The sequence below is a fragment of the Pinus tabuliformis genome, chromosome 5_2 (assembly GCF_031772625.1).
Source record: "Pinus tabuliformis cultivar Carrire ecotype Pingquan chromosome 5_2, CPIR1, whole genome shotgun sequence".
Lineage (NCBI taxonomy): Eukaryota > Viridiplantae > Streptophyta > Pinopsida > Pinales > Pinaceae > Pinus > Pinus tabuliformis.
This window is the reverse complement of record NC_142306.1, coordinates 335,958,099-335,978,405: the sequence shown is the minus strand read 5'-3', so window position 1 is coordinate 335,978,405 and position 20,307 is coordinate 335,958,099. Positions and strand designations below refer to the sequence as shown.

Sequence of the window (20,307 nt, the reverse complement as noted above, 5' to 3'; positions counted from 1 at the left end):
TGGAGGTATATGGGAAACCATGGCAAACTCCTTCTCCTCGATCTTTGCAGATGCAGCCTTCAGATCATGCTTCTCATCCTTGTCGTTCTTCTTGAGAGGACACTGTGTAGCGTAGTGACCAAATTCACCACACCGGAAGCACTTGATCTTCGAGATGTCCTTCTTTCTTCGCTGTTCCTACCGCCCCTTTGATGCAAGGGCTGCATTTTCTTCCTCCTCCTTGGGCTTCGTCCCACTGCTGCTGCTGCTACCAAGTTTGCACTTGACTAAGTCTCCCCTCATCTCTTCTTGCTGAAGAGCGACCCACATCCCTTCCCATTCTGACAATCTCTCTTTGCTAAGGATACTCTGGAAAAACACTTGCCATTCTTTTGAAACAGAATTTAGGGCCAGCCTCACCATCTCGGTAGGCTGAGGTGTTGACCCCACACTTGTCAACGAGTCTCGTATTTCCTGATGCTTCATTAGGAACGGATCAATGCGTTCCCCCTTCTGCATTTGCATGGATCTCATCTTCTGCTCCAAGTACATCTTCCGCTGCTCGGAAGATCCTTCGTATAGTGTAGCCAATGCTTCCCACATCTGCTGGGCAGTATCCTCCGGAAATTTGACACACTATGTGATCTCTCACTCTGTCGAGGATCAATCGCTTGGCCTTTTCCATCTTAGCCTTGTACTTCTTGAGTGGATCTGGATCCGCAGGTACAACTACCACACTGTCGACATAGGTTTTGAGATTGTGCTCATCTAGAAGGCATGAGATCCTTGCCTTCCAGATCACATAGTTGGATGCACCTTCCAACCGATCTTGATCTCTTAACCCACTAGCTGCCATCTCTGCCAATGAAATGTCGAATTGCCTCCTCTCTCCTCTGCGCAGTACTAGGCTAGCCTACGCACTCCTTGTTGGAGTTAGTAGAGCTTCTCCTCTCTGTTGCTGCTTAACAATACAGAAATTGAACTCCTAGGCTAGGAATTCCTTTAAGGAAGAAATTCCCTCAAATAGTGTCTCCTCCCTTCTTTTGACGTTTTTTTGCCCCAACAACTGCTGTAGAAAACTGCGTTTGACCAAAAAACTGCTCTGCGCTGCTCCCTTTGACACTGGCAAACTTCGATCTGGAAATATTTCTCTCTGTCGACTCACTCAGAGAGAGATTTTACCATGAAAATTTTGACCTCCTGGCCTGGACTACACAATCCCTCTGGGGATTCGATTTGCTGCCTATGCTGCACTTCGACTTCCCTCCTCTTCTTCAACGCTGGGCTCTTCCAGTCTGCTCTCTTGCTTCACCTGTGCTTTGATATCATGTAAAAATTTGGAGGACCTAAATTTCTACTGCAGTAACTGATTAAGTTTCTTCTATTTGTTAAATTATTGAACAAATTATTTACTGCATCCTACAACAAATACCGAAACTAATACATTGCAGCCTTCACCAATTAAAATTATATGCGGAAACAAGAAACTGAGCAAGAAAGAAATACACAACACATGACACCGTTATTTTTGGACAAATGTCCCTGGAAAAACCCAATGCGGGAAAACCGGTGCAACAACTGAGGGTTTGTATTATTAAGCAATAGTTTTTTGAATACAATCTTTGGATGCCTTACTGGCTATCCAATACAGAGAATCTGACTAGCAGAAGATTAGTGAGAAATACCTCACACTATCATTGGCGATCCGACACTGATCTAGGCCCTGGATTGCTGGCCCCACGCTAGCTCTGCGCAGCTACTACGTCAGCCTACGCAGTTCTGCGTCAACCTCTCTGGGGATCTGCCTTCACCTCTTCCCGGATCTCCTGTTGTCGTTCCTCTGGCTCTCCGATCTCACACCTCGGCTTCTGGCACTGGAACTCGACTTCCCAGCTGAATTTCAGACTCCCTCTGAAGCTCTGCGCTACCTCTACGTGAGCTTACGCTGCCCAGTGTAGCCTCTATGCTGCCTCTTTTGGATTTCTCTCTGCCTTCTCTGCGATGTATTCCCAGATCAGGAAACTCTCCAACCGAAACTATCCCTGCCCTTCACTGCAAGAAATCACTTCGATCTTCTCTCTATTAACTGTTGCGTTGCCCTCTTTGAGAAATTCGATCTCTTGATCTCTCACTGATCTGTTTTCGAAATGACCATTGAAGTCCTTCTTATAATCCTCTAGTTGAGTAATTAATGACCCATATTAGATTCTAATCAATGGCTCAGATCATTTGGGCTCGATCTCCGTTTTCTTCTAGAAGTTTCTCCCTCAGTTTGATTAATACCCTTTAATTATTTTAATTTCCTAAGTTTAGACTTAGGCACCCATTAAAAATAATTAATTATTTTAATAAAACTGTCTCCGGGTGGAATTTCCCAAAACGATTTCTAGGTATTGTGGAATGCATGTGTCCTAGACTCCCTGCAAATTTTGAGGCTTAGAGCACATCCGATGCTACCAAAAATCAACGAGGACAACTCATATGATGGAGATGATTATTGTATTGGATTCCTCTGTTCAATAGGTCCAATTTTGATATAAAGATCATCTCATTTTGACAAGCAGAAGTGGAATTTTGAATTTATTCTCTCTCATGCACAAATTGTCAAGGTCGGCCTCAGTCAAATAAAGCCCAATAGATGTGTCTCCACACTCTCAATGAATTGTATAAATAGGAGTGACCTCTCTCCTCATTTGGACATCACTCATCACATCACACATCTCTCTGTCCTCTCTTGATTGGTTCGTACAACTTGGAGACAGCCTCTCTCTTCTTCGCATGTGTGGCAAGGTCAAATTTCAGGAAAACAGACCAGTGTTGACTAGGGCTCATTTGACCTCCATTGACTTCGGTTTTCAGGGCAGAATTTCGATCTTTGGAGGCCGCATTTATTGGCACAAAAATCGAGGAGTTTGGGACAGTTTGACCAGCATTGACTTCAGATTTGACCGCAGAAATTACAACATTGTTTCTCTCTCGTTTGACTGGGTTTGACCGAACTGTTTTGGGCTGATTCAACTTTCCTGGAAGGCCAAATTGGACTGCTGTTGACCGAGCTGCTTGGAGGACATTTTGGTGTTGCTTTGACCAGCGTTGACTTTCTGGTTAGGGCTGCAGTTGACTGCTGATTTTGACAGGGCTGTTTTGGGCAAGTAAATTTGATATTTGTACTCTCTCTCTTTGCTGAACTATTGAATAATAATAAGAAGATTTGATCAAAGGGTTTTCCCCACATTGGGGTTTTTCCCTGGCATCCGCCAAATCTTGTGTCCTCTTGTCTTGGCTTGTCTTCTGCACATGTTTTTATGTTCTATTTGCATTTACTATCAATGTGTTTAAGTTAATGTGATTGCTACTGGAAATAATTGGAAATTGTCATTGGGCTGATAAGGAACATTGAAGTAAATTGTGCTAAAGCATAGAACATACCATTGTTATCTAAAATTAACAAAAGATCATAAACTTTATTATTTGGCTTGAAATTATAACATAGGAGTTTCTCTATAATCTATGTGGCCATCAAAATGCTCCAGTCAATTGTTGTTACACAATCTGACAGCATATGTTGTTTTGTTGCAGAAAGTAGTTTCTTTAGTTCAGGATATTGCAACTGAAGTATTTCATGAAGACTGCAAATCCCAGGGGGTAGGACCAGATTCTGATGTCAGGAGCAAGCGACTTTCTCACAATGTGAGTGTTTCTGTTTAACAATCCGAACTAATTTCATCTAGTTGTGCATGATATTTTCAGTTTCTTCAATCTTTCTATTGTAGAAAAGGATTAGTGTCTGGAAAAGATATACAGAAATGGAAAAGCAGAACTGCAAGGTAATTTCCATGATCTGAACTATACCAAAAGAATTGGTTTGACTCCCAAATGGAGTTATTCTATGTCTACCCAGTTAAGGAATTAGAATAATTCTGGGTATAGAGGCTACACTATCTCAAGCAGAATATCACTTGAATTCATTAAACTTGAATTAAACAAAGTTAATTTTCTTTATGCGAGTTCTTTTTGGTAGTTCTCTTTGCACTAACTAATAGAGAATTTTCATGGAATTATGCTATAGGAGAGAAGAATCTACCCTCTCCAGGCAATGCCCATAAAGAATATGATATGAATATGCAACAAAAGCACGGAACTTTGAGTGATAACTCCCATGAATCCATTCTCGTTGCATTACATGATAACGCATGGTTATAATTGGAAGTACAAAATTGTGGTAAAATTGGAGATTGGAGACCAAAAAATAAATCTGCATCATTTTTATAAATCTAATCTAAAATAAGCTGATCAGAATTAATTTATCCCACACGAGGAACACTGAAACTTGGTAGATTTTACACTGCACACACATAATTCATACATGATAATGGTGAGAACATGAAACATTGTAGTTTATTGAAGATGCTGCAGTAATAAGACAATTCAGGCTTTATTTATCCCTCTGTCACGTACATCATTACATGTCACATTTTTTTCCCTGGCAAAAAAATGTATTTTTCTTTCAAGCAGAATATAAAGTATATTCCTTATGCACTGAGTACTACAAAATCAGAGAGATAAACGGTTCACAAATACTTCCTGATCAGGCTGAAACAACATAAAAAGACTGAGTCATGCACATATTCTCCCCCACCTGATTCATTTCCAGCATATATATCTGGAAGCGTTATGACCAAGAAGTACATTTTAAAGTTCAAAAGAGGGCTTGACAGAGCAATTCAAAACCTTGAAAAAAGGGTGTACATATTTTCAAAATTAACCAAGGTAATTAAAAAATCATGTAGATTTCCTTGACTAATCACTTATTGTTTCTCTATATTCCACCAGGAGTCCCGGACAAGGGGACATGTGTGTGGGGAGATGCACAAGAGGGACGGGTGGGCATACCCTCAAATTTTAGGGAAATATAGGGGGGATGGGGGGACATTGGGGTATATGATTTATTTTTTCATATATATATATATATTCAAATTCATATTCAATTATGAAAGTATAAATACATTGATCCATACATATTTGAATTAAATAATGACATACACTGATCCATACTCATCATTCATACTGATGCATATATTTCATCCATGCACCATGAGATTTAATAATGAAATACGTTGATCCATGTTCATCATTCTAGAATCTACACTGATTTAAAAATTAAATTCATCATTCATCATTCTAAATTCTAAATTGATTTAAAATTTAAATTCCTCATTCCTCATTTTAGAATTTAATTAGTACTAAGCAAAATAGACTATAGTAGATATTGAAGTCTGATGACTAAAATAGTAAATTGATATAACTCAAACTCAAAAATAGTAAAGAGTGACGAGTCAAAGAATCAATCTAAGGTCATCAATATCTAGAGTCAAGACTCAAAAGTTAAAACTGAAAATTAAAAATGGAAAATGAGCATTGAAGGAGCATCGCAGGGGAGGAGAGACAACAATTAACTGGTAAGTCAGATAGCACTTCATGGTAAGCCAAGTAGAGGTAAGCTTGGTAAGTTGAATGAATGAGTTAGGGATTGCAAATTAGTTTAGGTTTTGATATTGTTATGTATTTTTCCTTTCGGTTCTATTTTTTTTTTTTAAATTTCAAAGGTTATTAGACAGAGGAGGAAATGCCCCCCCCTCAAAAGGGGTGACTTTGGGCTTGGTACTCTTGATTAAATGCTATTTCTGGACCCTCATACTTGATAGAATCCAATGGAAACATTGCAATCCCCCCAATCTTGGAGTCTTGAAAATTGTTAAGTCTGCCGAATTTTGAATGAGATATGAAATTCCACTTTCTCCATATGAACTCCATTGATGTTGGAACCACTCTCAAACATTCTGAGTCATTTCATGGTAAAGTTAAAAATTTAAGTAAAAGGATGAAAATGAAAGATAAAGAGACATGACATTCTCCTTTATCTTTCATTTTCGTCCTTTTACTATAAAAATTTAACATTACCATTAATAACATATCATTAGTAGGGCTGTAGGGTTGAATATTAAGCTTCCCCACTCATAAATTATTGTTTTCAAGCAAAATTAAGGGGGGACATAACCCTTTCTGAGGGGGGATGGGAAAAAGCACCCTTTTTGGGGAGTTGTGTCCCCCACGCTGGGGAAACTTCCCCCTCTGTGTCTCCCCAAATGGATTACATGGGGAAACATTTCCCCTGACGTCCCCTCGTCCTAGGTGCATAGGGTGTGAGAGGTGTGTGCACCCCACCCTGATGGACACATCCCCGTGGAACATTATTGTTTTCTTTGTGGATTGTTGCCTCAAAACCTAGCAGGCCTTGTTAAAGGCCTTACAAGGAAAAGGCCAAACCTTGTTGCAACAATGAGGAAGATTGCCATTGTCACCTCAATAATTTTCCTCCTCTTTAGTGGAATTGCACCACAAGGGAGGCTTCCTAGTGATCACCTAAATGGTATTCTAGGTTATATGGTTGAAGGTGATGTAAATATAGGCTAGGTAAAGGTACTTTTCAATGGACAAACATGCAATTCTTTTTGTAAAGGAAAAACATATCATATACTAAGCCCTAAGGCTAAAAGAGGTACATGTGACCTAAGGTTTCAAGATGTATATCAACAAAGGAACTATTAGGCATACATGCAACGAAGAAAGGGTATACGAATGGCATAATCAACAAAGGAGTAAGAAAACCCTCAAAATAAACCCTAAGTTGAAGCCTTAGCTAGGGTTAACTTTTAGAGTCTTACTAGGGCACAAATTGCTTATAGAGGATGATGTCAACCCTTCTAGGGAAAATTTAACCATGCTAAAGGCTTGATTTTGAGGGAGATGGCTCAACGAGGTTAAATCCAAGCCTATTTGGCTCCAAAGTTTATCTATGGATGCCCTAATTGAATTCGACCCTACAAAATAACCCTAGTGGCTTTCCTTGAAGGACTTAGAAAGTAGGAAAAAGGAAAATATTTATGTTTTAAAGATTTTCGACCAACACCAAGGATGTTGTCACTCAGATTGTACAGGCACTGCGACAACGACTTAGGTTAGGGGCTGTCACTCTGATCCTCGACCTCTCCGTTTTGGCTGTCTCCCAACAACAGGCTATGGGGGTTAGTCCCTATGGAAATGTGAAGATGAAGGACAAGTTGGCAACCAACGAGTCTGGGAGACACGATCGAATGACCTAGCTACTTGGTTAATTTTAGCAAGACTTAACGATTAGATTAGATTTGAATGTGAGACCAGTGCCTCATGGAGTCAACTTCTTGCTTATTACCAATTAAATGCCAAGTAACCAGATGAACAATCGCTGCTTGGATGCTTCACTCACTTAAATGAAATGCAAATCCTACCAGCTAGGTGAAATGCACCGTCTTGGTTGATCTTAAATTAGATGCCTATTCTAAATGTAACCTTACTCTTAATTGTTTTGGAACTAGTCTTTAGAGTAGATTGTGGGATGGAAGCCAACATGAAGCAAGCAAAGGCTTGATTAACGATACCTCCCCTTGTGTTCCAACCACCTGATGCGTGCGGCACTGCAGAGACTGTGGCTTTGATGGCTACGAGGTCACCATGTTAACCACTAGAAAGGTGCTAAGTCCCTCAAGTTAAATTGAGAAAGGGTAGCCCCAACTGTCTATCAACCAAGCTTATGCCTAGAGGTAAATTATTAAGTGCAAGTCTAGCTTCGAATGCAAGGATTATGAGTGATTCTTATCTTAAGATTGCTTAATGTTTAAGTACTTTAGTTATGATTAATTTTGTGACAAAAGTACTTAATTGATGAATGGAATGACAACCTTAACAACAATAAATGTTTCTGAGAATTTTTTTTCGGTGATATTCACATCAAGGTTCATTTGTCAACGCGTTTCGAACCAACCAGTGTGGTTCATCGTCAGGACAAGATGAAGAATCAGATCATGGCAACGAGTTAAATAGAGAGACAAATCATTTCAACGACTAAAATGAAACAACTACTTTTGGCTGGGTCAAAAATTAGGAGAAGGATTATTTACTTAATAATTTAATTAATCAAATAAAATAGATCTACAATATTATTTTTATATAAAAATTGGAAGTTACGATAAGATTTTACCCAATCCATAAAAGGGGGTTACGTTTGACTTGGACTAAGGATTAGGAAAAAACTAATTTCCAATTATAATAAATAAATAACTAAATAAAATATATGTAATTTAAGATAATTTGGAATAATGATGGAATTTTACCCAATCCTCAATATGAGGCCCAGGTTACTTTATTATAGATAAATTATAAATTATAAAATAAATAATAGATAATGTGACATAATTATTTTAATTGCAAAGATTAATAAAAAGAAATCCCTGTCCTTTGCTCTTAGCCTTTTTGCTTTCTTTATCCCTGTGGTTGTGTTGATTTCTTTCATTTTCCTTTGTATTTTTAATTTTAATTTTAATCTTTGATTCTTTAAAAAAAATAAATTTAAATTTCCCCCCTTGGGTTTATTGACTCCTCTTTGGTCCCCTTTCCTTTTGTTAATTTATTTTGTCCCTTTAGTTCTTTTTCCTTTTATTTTTTATTATTTAACTTGATTTATTTTTATTCGTTTCAACCTTTTGACTTCGGAAGAAATAAGTTATATTTTTTTGGGATTTTTTTTAATTAATCTTTGCAATTAAAATAATTATGTCACATTATCTATTATTTATTTTATAATGCATTATTTATCTATAATAAAGTATCCTAGGCCTCGTATTGAGGATTGGGTAAAATCCCATCATTATTACAAATTATCTTAAATTATATATATTTTATTTAGTTATTTATTTATTATAATTGGAAATTAGTTTTTTCCTAATCCTTAGTCCAAGTCAAATGTAACCTCCGTTTATGGATTGGGTAAAATCTTATCGTAACTTCCAATTTTTATATAAAAATAATATTGTAGATATATTGTATTTGATTAATTAAACTATTAAGTAAATAATCCTTCTCCTAATTTTTGACCCAACCAAAAGTCGCTGTTTCATTTTAGCAGCTGGAATGATTTGTCTCTCTATTTAACTCGTTGCCATGATCTGATTCTTCATCTTGTCCTGATGATGAACCACACTGGTTGGTTCAAAACGCGTCGACAAATGAATCTTGATGTGATTATCACCAAAAATATATCTCAGAAACTAGATATGGATCACAGAAACCTAAATTCGATCATAACAAGAAATGTGTGCCAAATTCTTTAAGTGCCAATGATAAACAAGAGATCCTTTCAAATAATTACTCAAGTGCTCAAGACAAAATAATCTTCTACAAGATGCTCAACCAATAAATGATAACAATGATTGCAATTAACAAAACTTAGAGCACTTATCCACTTAATAATTAGCCAATGATTTCCAATACAGGATGCCAATGAAAATTAAGTAGAAATCTTTCAAGGGATATTTCAACAAGATAAATGCCAATATTACTCAATCATTCAAGATATGCTCAATTAGATTAGAACACTTAGTATTTCAATGCCAATGTTACTTAACTCCAAAAATAGATTAGAAGCCTTTCAGCGAAGAGTACTTAGATGCCAAGATATTAAATCACCACCAATTAGATTCTTTAAGACCTCAAGATCACAAATTGACCACCAAATTGCAAGTGTTCTAAACCAATATTTTTCAATGATTAGTCAACAACAAGATGATTATCATGGGATGCTTCTAACCAAGAGTGACCAAATTCACTTAAGAGATACACAATGGAATTCAATTATGGATTAAGTGCTTATACGAGTGAATTTAGTGCAAAGTTAATGATCTTTAGAGATTATGAGAGAGCTTACAAGGGACAAGCAAATGTTAGATTCCAAATAGCACTTAAAATAACTAGACAAGTAACAATTAGAATGTAAAGCAATGAGGGTACTTATGTAACCTGCATTCCAGTATTAAGATAGATTAGCAGTAAGTTAATTATGTTCAGAGCATTCGTAAATACAACATAAGATGTCCAATGCAAGCAATAGGAGCCTAAATGCCAAATAAACTTTGCCAACACAAGATCTTAGTTACTTTAGCTCTCTTATGGTGCACTTTTCGTTGTTATATCAAATTTGATCACACTTATTATGCAGAGATAACAGTCAATGAAAATAGGTGAAATTTACTTGAACAAAACTAGCCCAACTCATGCAATTAATTCCTTAATAGTTTAAGCAAGTTATGAGTTGATTTTATGCCAATTTAGAATGTCTTTTATCACTGTTATGAATTATTTAACTTTCTGAAGTAAAACAGTGAAATGAGCAAGGGTTTAGAGGTCAAACCAAAGGGCTTAGGCCTTGAAGATCACTTGCCTAACTTGCCAAGGTTTTGTCAATGACTTGAACACCTGTAAACACAAAACTTGAGCTAAATACCTTTGCAAAACACACCAATGTTCAGTCCAGAAATATAAATGACCCACAGGGAAGAGATGAGGGCAAATGAGGATCAAGGAGGGGCAACGCTAGGCCCTAGAGAGCTAGTGTTGAGGTGGGGAAGGGCTGCAAGACCTAGAAAGGCCTCATGACAAGGGAGGGGAGGCCTTGAAGGCCTGCTGCAAGTCCTAAAAGGGATACGACCTAAGGGAGGAGTCCTTTTGGGACTGCGGCAAAGGCCTACAAGGCTGATGGGAGGCTGCTGAGGAGGGAGAAGAAGAGGACGAAGGGGAAGAAGGAGGGCCAAGGGCAGAAGGAGGAGAGGGGAGGCTTGTTGTAGGCCTAGGAGAGGAGGACGAGGCCTCTAGGGGCTTGCGGCTAGGCCAAGAAGGCTAAGGAAGGCTGATGTAGGGGGTTTTAGGGCAACGACCAGGGCTAAGGAGGCTAGATGGCTAGGCTGGAGGAGGACACTGGGCTTAGAGGCCTTAGAAAAATTGAAACCCTTCCCCAAAAATCGAATTTGCTTTAGATCTTCAATTTTACTGCAAATTCTTCAATAGCTAGCCCTACAAAAATTTTGGAGACTAGATCTTACCCTCAAGGGCATAGATCTAGCTCTAATCCAACAATTCTTCTTGGATCTCACTTGCACAAATAAATTTACAAGTGCCCAAAACCCCAATATATACAAAAAATAAAAAATTCCAAAACTCCAAACCCCAGCTGTAAAGCAAGGGTTAGAAAATAAAATTATTTACAAAAGTTTGTTGTACAAAATATATTTACAAAAATATACAAATGTACAATGCTTAGAAAGATTTTGAAGAATAGATTTTTCTAAATAAAATTTTCATGACGGCTAGATGTATTTCAAAAAATAAATGAATGTTAACCACAACCTTAGTGAAGTAAGAACATCACATAAAATATTCAAAGTCCAAACATGGTCAGCATGTGCCCATAGTCTGTGAATTTGGAGCCAAAGGGCCGCGGAACCTGCAAACTCTATATTTTTTCTCAAGAAAAATCATTAGAACATACGATGAATTGGATCATCTAAGGTAGGCCCAAAACTTACCAATAGAATGTTGCTATCATCTACAAATGAAATAACGATTCAGATAATATTAAAGCATGATAAAGGAATGCATATACCCAACACATACCACAAATCAATGAGGCAAGGACACCATGAATTGTACCCCAAAGTCTTTTATTATGATATTCAAACGTTCCCATCAGAACATTGGCTTCACACCAATGTTTACAAAATTACGTCAGATCCCAATCATCATAATATGAAAATAGAACCAAAAGCTTTCTATTTATAGAGAAATTCCTCCAAGTGGAAAATAACTGCTAGTTGGCTTGATCCCCGTTAAAATAATCTTCACCTTTGATAAATCCTTGATTAGCTTTTAATCTTTGCCGTCAAAAAAATTTATTTTTGAGGAATTTTCGAATTTCTCATCAAAACCATTTTTTATTAGCTCAAAAATAATTATTTTGAGCTAATTTCCTAAAAAATTTGACTCTGACTTAACCACCAAGGTCCAAGGGTCCATATTTTCTTGAAATTGCTAATATTCCTTTAGTGGGGGACCTCCAAAATTTAACCTATTTTAGACCCACGAATTTTTCCACTTGGAGAATTTAATTTCTCTAACATTTTAATTTTGACTCTAATTAATTAATTTTCTGGCTTAGGATTTAATTTTATTTTTGCCAGAAAAATTAATTAATTGACACTTGAGGGGATTAATTATTTTTTCCACCCTCAAATATTTTAGCCATGGTGTTTAAGTATGAGGGACCATGCACTAAAATATTTTTTACATAAGATTTTACAAATTCAACCCTCAAAGGGGGAATACCCGTTTGTTATATACCCTCAAAATATTTACCCAATTTTGTGACACAATATGATCTAGTAGACCAAGTGATTTGTAAGAAAATGATTTAGATAATTTCTTTTCATATAGACACATAATTTCTCTACTTATTTTGCAGCAGAATAGGAACAAAAATAAATACACAATTACACAATTCAACAACAATTTTTCTAGGGAACCCAACTGGGAAAACCCTTTGCTTGCTTGAGAATTTTATTGAAGAAGAATGAGCAATAGATCACTTACAATACAATATAGTTTCATTAGAGAACTACCTTGTTCTCTTTGCTTGTACTAAGCTAAAAACCCTTGCCTGATCTGATCCTGCTTCCTCAATCTATGCACACTAGGAGTTCCTATTTCCTAGTGCATAAGCAACTCCTATTAAATAGGAATTTCCTCCTATTTCTATACGCACTTCCCAATGAATTCTTCCTTCTACAAAATTCATACAAGCTCCTCTTGCATGTTCTTTCCCTCACAAGCTCTAAAGCAAACTTGTGCTCAATAATTATGATTACAATTGTGTCTTCACTCTTCCTTATAAGCACATCAAATGGCTAAATCTGGAAAGACAATATTTTAGGAAATCAAATTGGTGATTGAGTTGTTAACTGAGTTGAAGTGGCTCATGCAACTTGCCCTAAGTCTCGATCTAGAATTAGAGACTTGTCACTCATTCTTTTCCAAGTTAACTTAGACTAGAAGACAATAACTAAGCCTTCCACTCTAGCACATCAGTCGAAATGCTTCATAACTCGTCCTAATTTGTAGGGACTCCTCTTAAATTATAGGAATTCGTCATGACTTATAGGAATTAGCTACTAACTTCAGGAATTAGCTCCTAACTTAGGCACTAGTCTTGAAATCCTTGGTGGTCCTCAAAGCCCAGATAATTTTTCTTTCTAAACCGTATATTTTCATCCCCTTTAAGGATAGAGAGGCTCCTCTAGGGCTTGGTGCGAAATGTTTTGGAGGAAGGCATTTCGAATTTCGCTTGGATATAATTCTTCCTTAGTGTCTTGTCTAGGGATCCTCAAGTTTTGCTAGAATTCCCACGGTGGATTCTTCGTAAATTTGATGCCTTAGTTGTCACATCAAGAGGGAATCCTAGAAAGCTAATCCTTCAACTTGGGGATCCTTTGAAGGCATTTGCTTTGGTACTTGTTGAAGTAGAACATACATCACCTCTTCTCATATCTACCTTGACCTTGGATGCACTCATATCTCGCTATATATCTCAAACCTAGGTCTCGTGTAACCATCTTTCAAAGGGGTTTTTCGTGGAAAGTCTTACTAGCTTCTCCCAAAGCTCATACCTTAGTTGAACCATTCAAAGGAGGACAAGAAACAAATGTCAAAGAAGAGAGTAATGATGTCAAAGAAGAGAGAAGAATATGTTTGCTTGACCAAATTTCATACATGAAGGCTGAATTTTTTTGTGCTATTGCAGGCCTGAAATTTCAGGGGCCGAAATTTCAAAACCAAAATTTTAAGAGTTGTCCAGATTTGGCACAGTTTGACCATTGTTGACTTTGGCCTTGGAGGTGACTTGGAGGAGGGTTTGACTTGGCATTTTTGGTGGCAGTTTTGGTCTTGGTCTTGGATATCTCATTTTGATTTGATTCTATAAGAGAAGGATTGTTGGGTTTTCCCCCTTGTGGGGTTTTGCCTTGGCTTGGAGCCTAATTTATGGTGTCCCTTGTCTCTTTGTGATCTTTATGTTTTGAAAATTTGTATAAGTGCTTGATGAAGAGAACATAACAAGTAATAAAAAAACATATAACATTCACAAGTAATTATCAAGAAGAAAAATCATGCCTAATCTATTCTACACTTGGTTTCTCAACAACCGACACCAAGCTTGACTATTGTTTGCTAGGTAACTCCCTTTGAATGTATGAATACTTGTTCTTTTTGGAACTCAACATCATACCCTTTGTCCTCCAGAGCTGAGATTGTGAGCAATTTTTTCTTCAGCTCTGGGACTTATAACACCCCTGCCACCTCCAGAGATCCTCTTGATTCTAGTTTGAACAACATTGTTCCAACCCCTTTCACTGCATGTATGGTACTCACACCAACTTTCACATGCATGTCTAAATCCATCTCTGAAACACTAAGGAACACTTCCCTTATTCTTGTCATATGGCGAGATGCTCCGCTATCCACGAACCATTGCATATTTTGTGACAATTTCAAGGAGGCATGACACTAAGGCAAGAGTCCTCGAACTTCTCAAACCAACTCGTCCATCTGTGCAATGGTTGTTGTGGCTGTCTTTCCCTTGCCCATGTTTTTGTCTGGACACTGGCTCACATAATGTCTTGGCTTGTGATATGCACAACACTTGACTTTACTCATGTCCTTCTTCTTCCCTTCCTTAGAGGATCCTCCCTTTCCTTTGTAAAGTTTGGTAGCCCCGTCACCCTTTCTTACATGACGTGAAGGAGCATTGTTCTCCTCATCCTTTTCACCTTTCACTTGGTTTCCATATAGAGCCTTCGACCAGTCTCCTCTTGGGTGAAGTCATCTCACAACCTATCCGAGGTTGGGAGATTCTCCCATGCCATAACTCCTTTAATGAAGGTACCCCAATGCCCCGTGAACCCGTTGAAAGATGTTCTTACTATTTGTGAGCCTGGAACTTTCTCCCCTACCACAACAAGCTCATCTCGTACTTGAGATATTCTGGTGAGATAAGAAGAAACTGTCTCATTCTTGGACATCTTGGTGCCCCTGAATTTCTCTCTCAACACCTTTTTTCAGTTTTGGTTGTCGCTTTGTTATAACTTTGTCAATTCCTCCCACATTTCTTTTGTGGTTTTCTTCGTGGATATATGAGGAATAATGTGGACCTTCACTCCATCCAAGATAATCATCTTGGATTTCACGTCCTTATTATGGGTGGCTGGGAGTGTTGCATTGGTAGGATGAATGTGAGTTTGTGATACAAAATCCCAGATCTCGTTCTCTTGTAACACCAACATAATCTTCTCCTTCCAATTGCTGTAGTTAGACAACCCATCCAAGCAATCTTCAAACCTGAGACACGTCACCATCTTGTCTATAGTTTCTCAAACCGCACAAGCTGTGCTCTGGAAACTCAGCCCAAGCTACCAAATAATTGAAAGCAATTGTTGCTTGCTCCGAGGCTTTGCCTTGTGGTTTGACTATGTGTTGTCTCAACCACGAACTCTTGCTACTTTGTCCTGATAGTCCGCTTTGTCCTATTTGCTTCTTGACTACCTCTGTTATGCATGCTTGCTGTTCCCATTAACTCTCTTGTTGTTTGGTTGATGCTGCCTAATCTGCATGATTGGCTATCCTTTGCATTACCCTCGCACTGATCTAGGCTGTCGGTGGCTTCTAGCACTGCCTTGACACCCTACGACACTCTGCTCAAAACTTGGCGGTCGCTTACTTGACTCAACCACTTACTTGCGTTGACAGTCGTCTTGATAGTCCCTGCCACTGCCGCCTATTTCGTGACGTTCCCTACCGGTTAGCACTTGGATGACCTCATACTCACGTCGCTTTGTTAGCATGCTGATAAACCTGTTGGCCTGCGCTACTATTGTGGCATGATTCAACCTGATCCTTCTCTTGTCTTGAAATCTCTCGACAACTCTAACAATTCTAAAATTGATTGACCATTGTTCTGCCCTGCCAATTTCGTGGTTTATCGGTCGCTATTCCACCCTAAGGGCTATCTAGTCTGGCAGCTGCAGGCTGTTGGTGGCTAGGTGGGCCATCAGGCCTATCGCCCCCCACCTCGATTTTTTACTTTTTATTTTTCAAAGCTTCTGTGACCTTAAAAAACTTTTCAGCTTTTAAAAAAAATTCTCCCTTCGGCCCTACAAAAAAATTCACTTGTACGATTGTGGCCAAACCTAGCCTCGACGATCTACCTGTCACTTGCGATTCTGAGATCGGTTCAAAGTTTTAGCTTTGATACCGTGTTAGATTTCCTTGAACCCAACACTTGGTATTTAATTCCTAGCAAAAATTTGCTAAATAAACACACAACTAGGTTCCTAACAAAAAAACATTCAGCGAAAGCAAATAATGATCTGAATCACAATGAAACACATAGATTTCTGTGCAACAAATCAGTTCATCATTAATAAAAACTCAGGTCCTACTTAGGTTCCCGTACTTGGATAATGGCCCAACTGAGAAAGTATAGATACAATAACTTGGATCTCATCCAACAGATCTTCCTTAGACTAGTGCTTGATCTCACTTGCAGACCTAAATCTCCATCCTCTCTGGAGCCAACACACCGCTCATTGAGATGCCGCTCTCAATCTTGTGACGCTGTTGTGTGTCTATCTCCTCTGCTCAGCCTTGCTTTTATAACTTTTCATTGAGCCAAAACCCTAATCTTTACCCTAATCTCAAAGTGATTGACGACCGAGATTATATTTCACCTCACTTGAGATCAATGGTTAACAATAAAACTTACTCACTAAAGTAAATCACTTTACTTTTTGTAAGTTTCTATTAGCTCAACAAGCCAACATATTAATATGTGCTTTTTCCCTAAGTTGACTTGGGCTAAGTTACATTAGCAACTTGCTCAACCTAGAGCAAGTGTTCCAAAGAGATGTGGGTGACTTCTGCATGCCTAGACACAAGGCCTGAGCTACAAAATCAATATCCTTCCCCATGTAGTTGGGACTTGGGAGTCCGATATCACTTGTAGCATCTCTAAACCACAAAATAGAGACACTACCATTGGAAACACTGATAAAATTTGAGTGGTAGCAAAGAGAAGCTCAAAATAGAGATAAGCGAAGAGATTCATGAAATGAACCAAAAATCATAAGCGGTTGGGGGCACCTGCATATCGGAAGTGTAATCCATGTGCTTGTGAATGTATGGAGGAAAACTTCCCCAATTGATCCCTGTTGAGAGAAAGTAATAGATTCATTGATAGATAGAATAAAAATTGAAAGGGGAAAATCTCTTTTTATTCAAGAAGAGAGTGATGCCCTAATGAGCATTATGTCGTGATTATGCACTTAGTACCTCAATTAATCCGATTACTCTATTTTCGCAGTTTAGGCCTTATTTAGCATGGATGGACTTCTACAAAGGTTGAAATAAAGAACTGTAAATCCCTAGAACTAAAGCATGCTTACAAAATTATGACTGAACTTCTGAGAAACCTCCTGTACATATAATTATTTGCATAATAAAAAAATGTTTATTTTAGTCACACAGCAAGGGGGATACAAGAAGGATGAGTCCCATCATTAGAAGGTTACTTGTGGGTAACCATGTTTATGTTTTGGACGTCACACTAACCATGGATAAAATGTAATATCACTGAAAATTACTCATCTCTGCATATTTCTAAATGCATGCATGGTCACCTATTATTTGGGGTGATCTTGCAGCGAAATTTAAGGAATTGTGCTTAATAGTCTTAAAATTACTATTCGCTGTGGGACCTAGACTTGGCACCACTTTATTCAATAGGTTATGTGATCTGTTTGCTTGTGACTGTGTTGCAGATAATGGCAGAGATAATGTTGTTCCAATATCTTGTGAGACTTCTTGAAACAGATTTTATTTGTCGTTGTCAAGTCTTTAAAGGTGAGCAGTCTACTTAATAGATTACATGTATATTTTGATTTTGATTTTAGTTTTTTCTGACAGAACATTATATATTAGGAACTATTATCAGACACTGGTCTGTTTTGAGACAGGAAACAAAGGATGGCCAATAATACGGGATTCTTTTCTCAATCAGCTACTGGTAATGCACTTTTTATTTAGTGTACAAATATGGTAAAATTGCTTCTTATTTCCCTAGTCATGCATCGAATATCTGTCGAGTGAGATTTCTTTCTTTACAGACAGACAAGGAAATTGTAAGTCATTTTTCTCTGATTGTGGTTCTTGCAGGGATCCCAAAGAACGAATTTGAAAAACTTAGTTATATCATCTCTTCACATTATGGCTGCAACAGACAAGGAGCCTTTTGACAATAATGACAAAGGACAAGAGCAGATGGTATATTCAAAAAATCATTACAGGATCTTGACAGTGCATCATATCTGGCTGAGGCTGAGATTAGACATACACTCTGCTTATCAGTGCAGACACTTCTGACAATGGTAAAGAGCAGTTCATTTATTGTTTTAAAGCATGACTGTGTTATGCAAAGATAGTGAATTAACTGGTTTTTAGTTGTATGTCCAAAATAATAGATGATGGAACTTGACACAATTAAGAAAGAAGCAGATAAGAAAGGTCGGACTTCCCGATCAGATGGATCCCGGTACGTACATAATCTTCTGATTGGATGCAAACCAATTTCTCATGTATTGAACATTAATGGCTCTGGACTGAAAATTCTAATAAAGTCTTTCATGCTTTACAGAACACCTGTTTTAGAAATTGTCATAAATGAATTATCTTACAACAAGGAGTTGATTGGTCCATTTCTTCAGGTACATACTTTTGATCATTCAGGGATTATTGAAAATTGTTGTATTATTTGTTTCTTCAATTGACCCCACAAATTAGTTTTGTGGATTCGTGAATCTGCAGAGTCCATAGAGTAATTGAAATGTCGAGGAATTTAAACATTAGTATGTGGGATGTGTACGACTTTATGCTTATTGGTTCAACTGATCCACCACCAAAACCTTATGTATGATCTGGAAATGTAATAGAATAATTTTTTTGAAAATCATGCTTATCATATTGCAGTACAAAAGTCAATAAGATTACAAGGTGATAGTAGAGTTGACCCCCACCCCCCGCAGCACTGATGAGTAGAGTGAAAGCGTCCACCTTAGCACCTAACTAAAAGAGTTTACATCCTTTCTTAAACTATTCGTTTTGGCTTCCATTTGTGCCGTCCGTTCAGCTTTAATGCTGCAACTCATCAAGCTGAAGATTAGCTGCATTAAATGCTGCTCTACCCCTCTAGCAAATAAATTTTACTGTTACTGCATTATGAACTATATTTCACTTTCATGTTGTTTCACCATTCTTAAGTTTCACCCAAGTCCCTGTTAACCCCTAAATTTGACTTCCCACTGAAAACTAAGTCCGATGAAGGTATTTTCATTGACTTCCAAGATATTTCTATTTCTAACAGTTTTTGCATGTAGCGCTAACAACCTATTTGGACTCCCCATGGAAATTTGAGTCTGATGAGTATAATATTGTGGACATGCAGACAATTTTCTATATATAGTAGTGCCTACTTTTAGGTGTACTATATATGGTAAGGTCCCCCTTGTTTCGGACTTTTTTCATCTTTTCCCTTTTTAGGGGGACTGCTATTTTTAGCTTGTATATTTATAATAGGGTGACACGTGGCAGCTGCTGTAGTGGACAAATGGCGATGAGTCATTAGTGATTTGGAAAATTGGATCAGTGACTTGCTTGCATGGAGCGTGGTGTGATGTGGCATTGATGACAGTTTATTTTTCCCTCAACTCTATTTCCTTTCTCCTAGTGCACATTTCATTTTCTCTGCTAAATCAAGTTTCCTTAAGATATTTTTATCTATGTTGCATTATCCCAAAACAATTCCATCAAAGATATTTTAGCTAGTTTGAAGATGCAAAATTTCCATCAGGATATTTTTAGGGTATATTGTAGATTCTTGTGTATAGACAATGGATCACTGTGCGTTGAGGGTTCAAAGATAAGGCACAGATTGATGAGTTTGTAGAAGATTGTGTTTGAAATCTGAGTATAGCTACTACATATGCTGTTCTGGACACATCATTGTAGCTGCTTGAAGATATACATATATTGCTGGGCGTGTTTTGTGGCTGACATTATGTCAAGTATGATAAAGTATGATGCTTATTTGAGAATGTATATGCAGTAGAGTATTGAACAGTATCACAGAAGTTCACATAGTCAAATGCTTTTGCTAAGCAGTGTCTTGTTTTGCTGAGAACAGAGGAAAGCACATGTGAAAATCTTGATCAATGCTAGGGTTATGTCATGATGCATTTGTCTCACTGGTTCAAAGATTTTGATAGTGACATTGAGTGCCTAGGGTTCAGTTGCTTGAAATAATAG

General features: G+C 37.7%; 1 protein-coding gene across 1 annotated transcript in view; it reads left to right on the top strand.

Annotated features, from left to right (window-relative positions):
• LOC149158852 (negative regulator of systemic acquired resistance SNI1-like) overlaps positions 1-20,307 on the top strand; it is a 269,207-nt gene that overhangs the window by 73,292 nt on the left and 175,608 nt on the right. Inside the window, 7 exon segments of the mRNA XM_089436334.1 lie at positions 3,559-3,669; positions 17,769-17,850; positions 17,964-18,013; positions 18,163-18,247; positions 18,250-18,374; positions 18,468-18,538; positions 18,641-18,710. Coding sequence (XP_089292460.1) covers positions 3,559-3,669; positions 17,769-17,850; positions 17,964-18,013; positions 18,163-18,247; positions 18,250-18,374; positions 18,468-18,538; positions 18,641-18,710 — 594 coding nt within the window.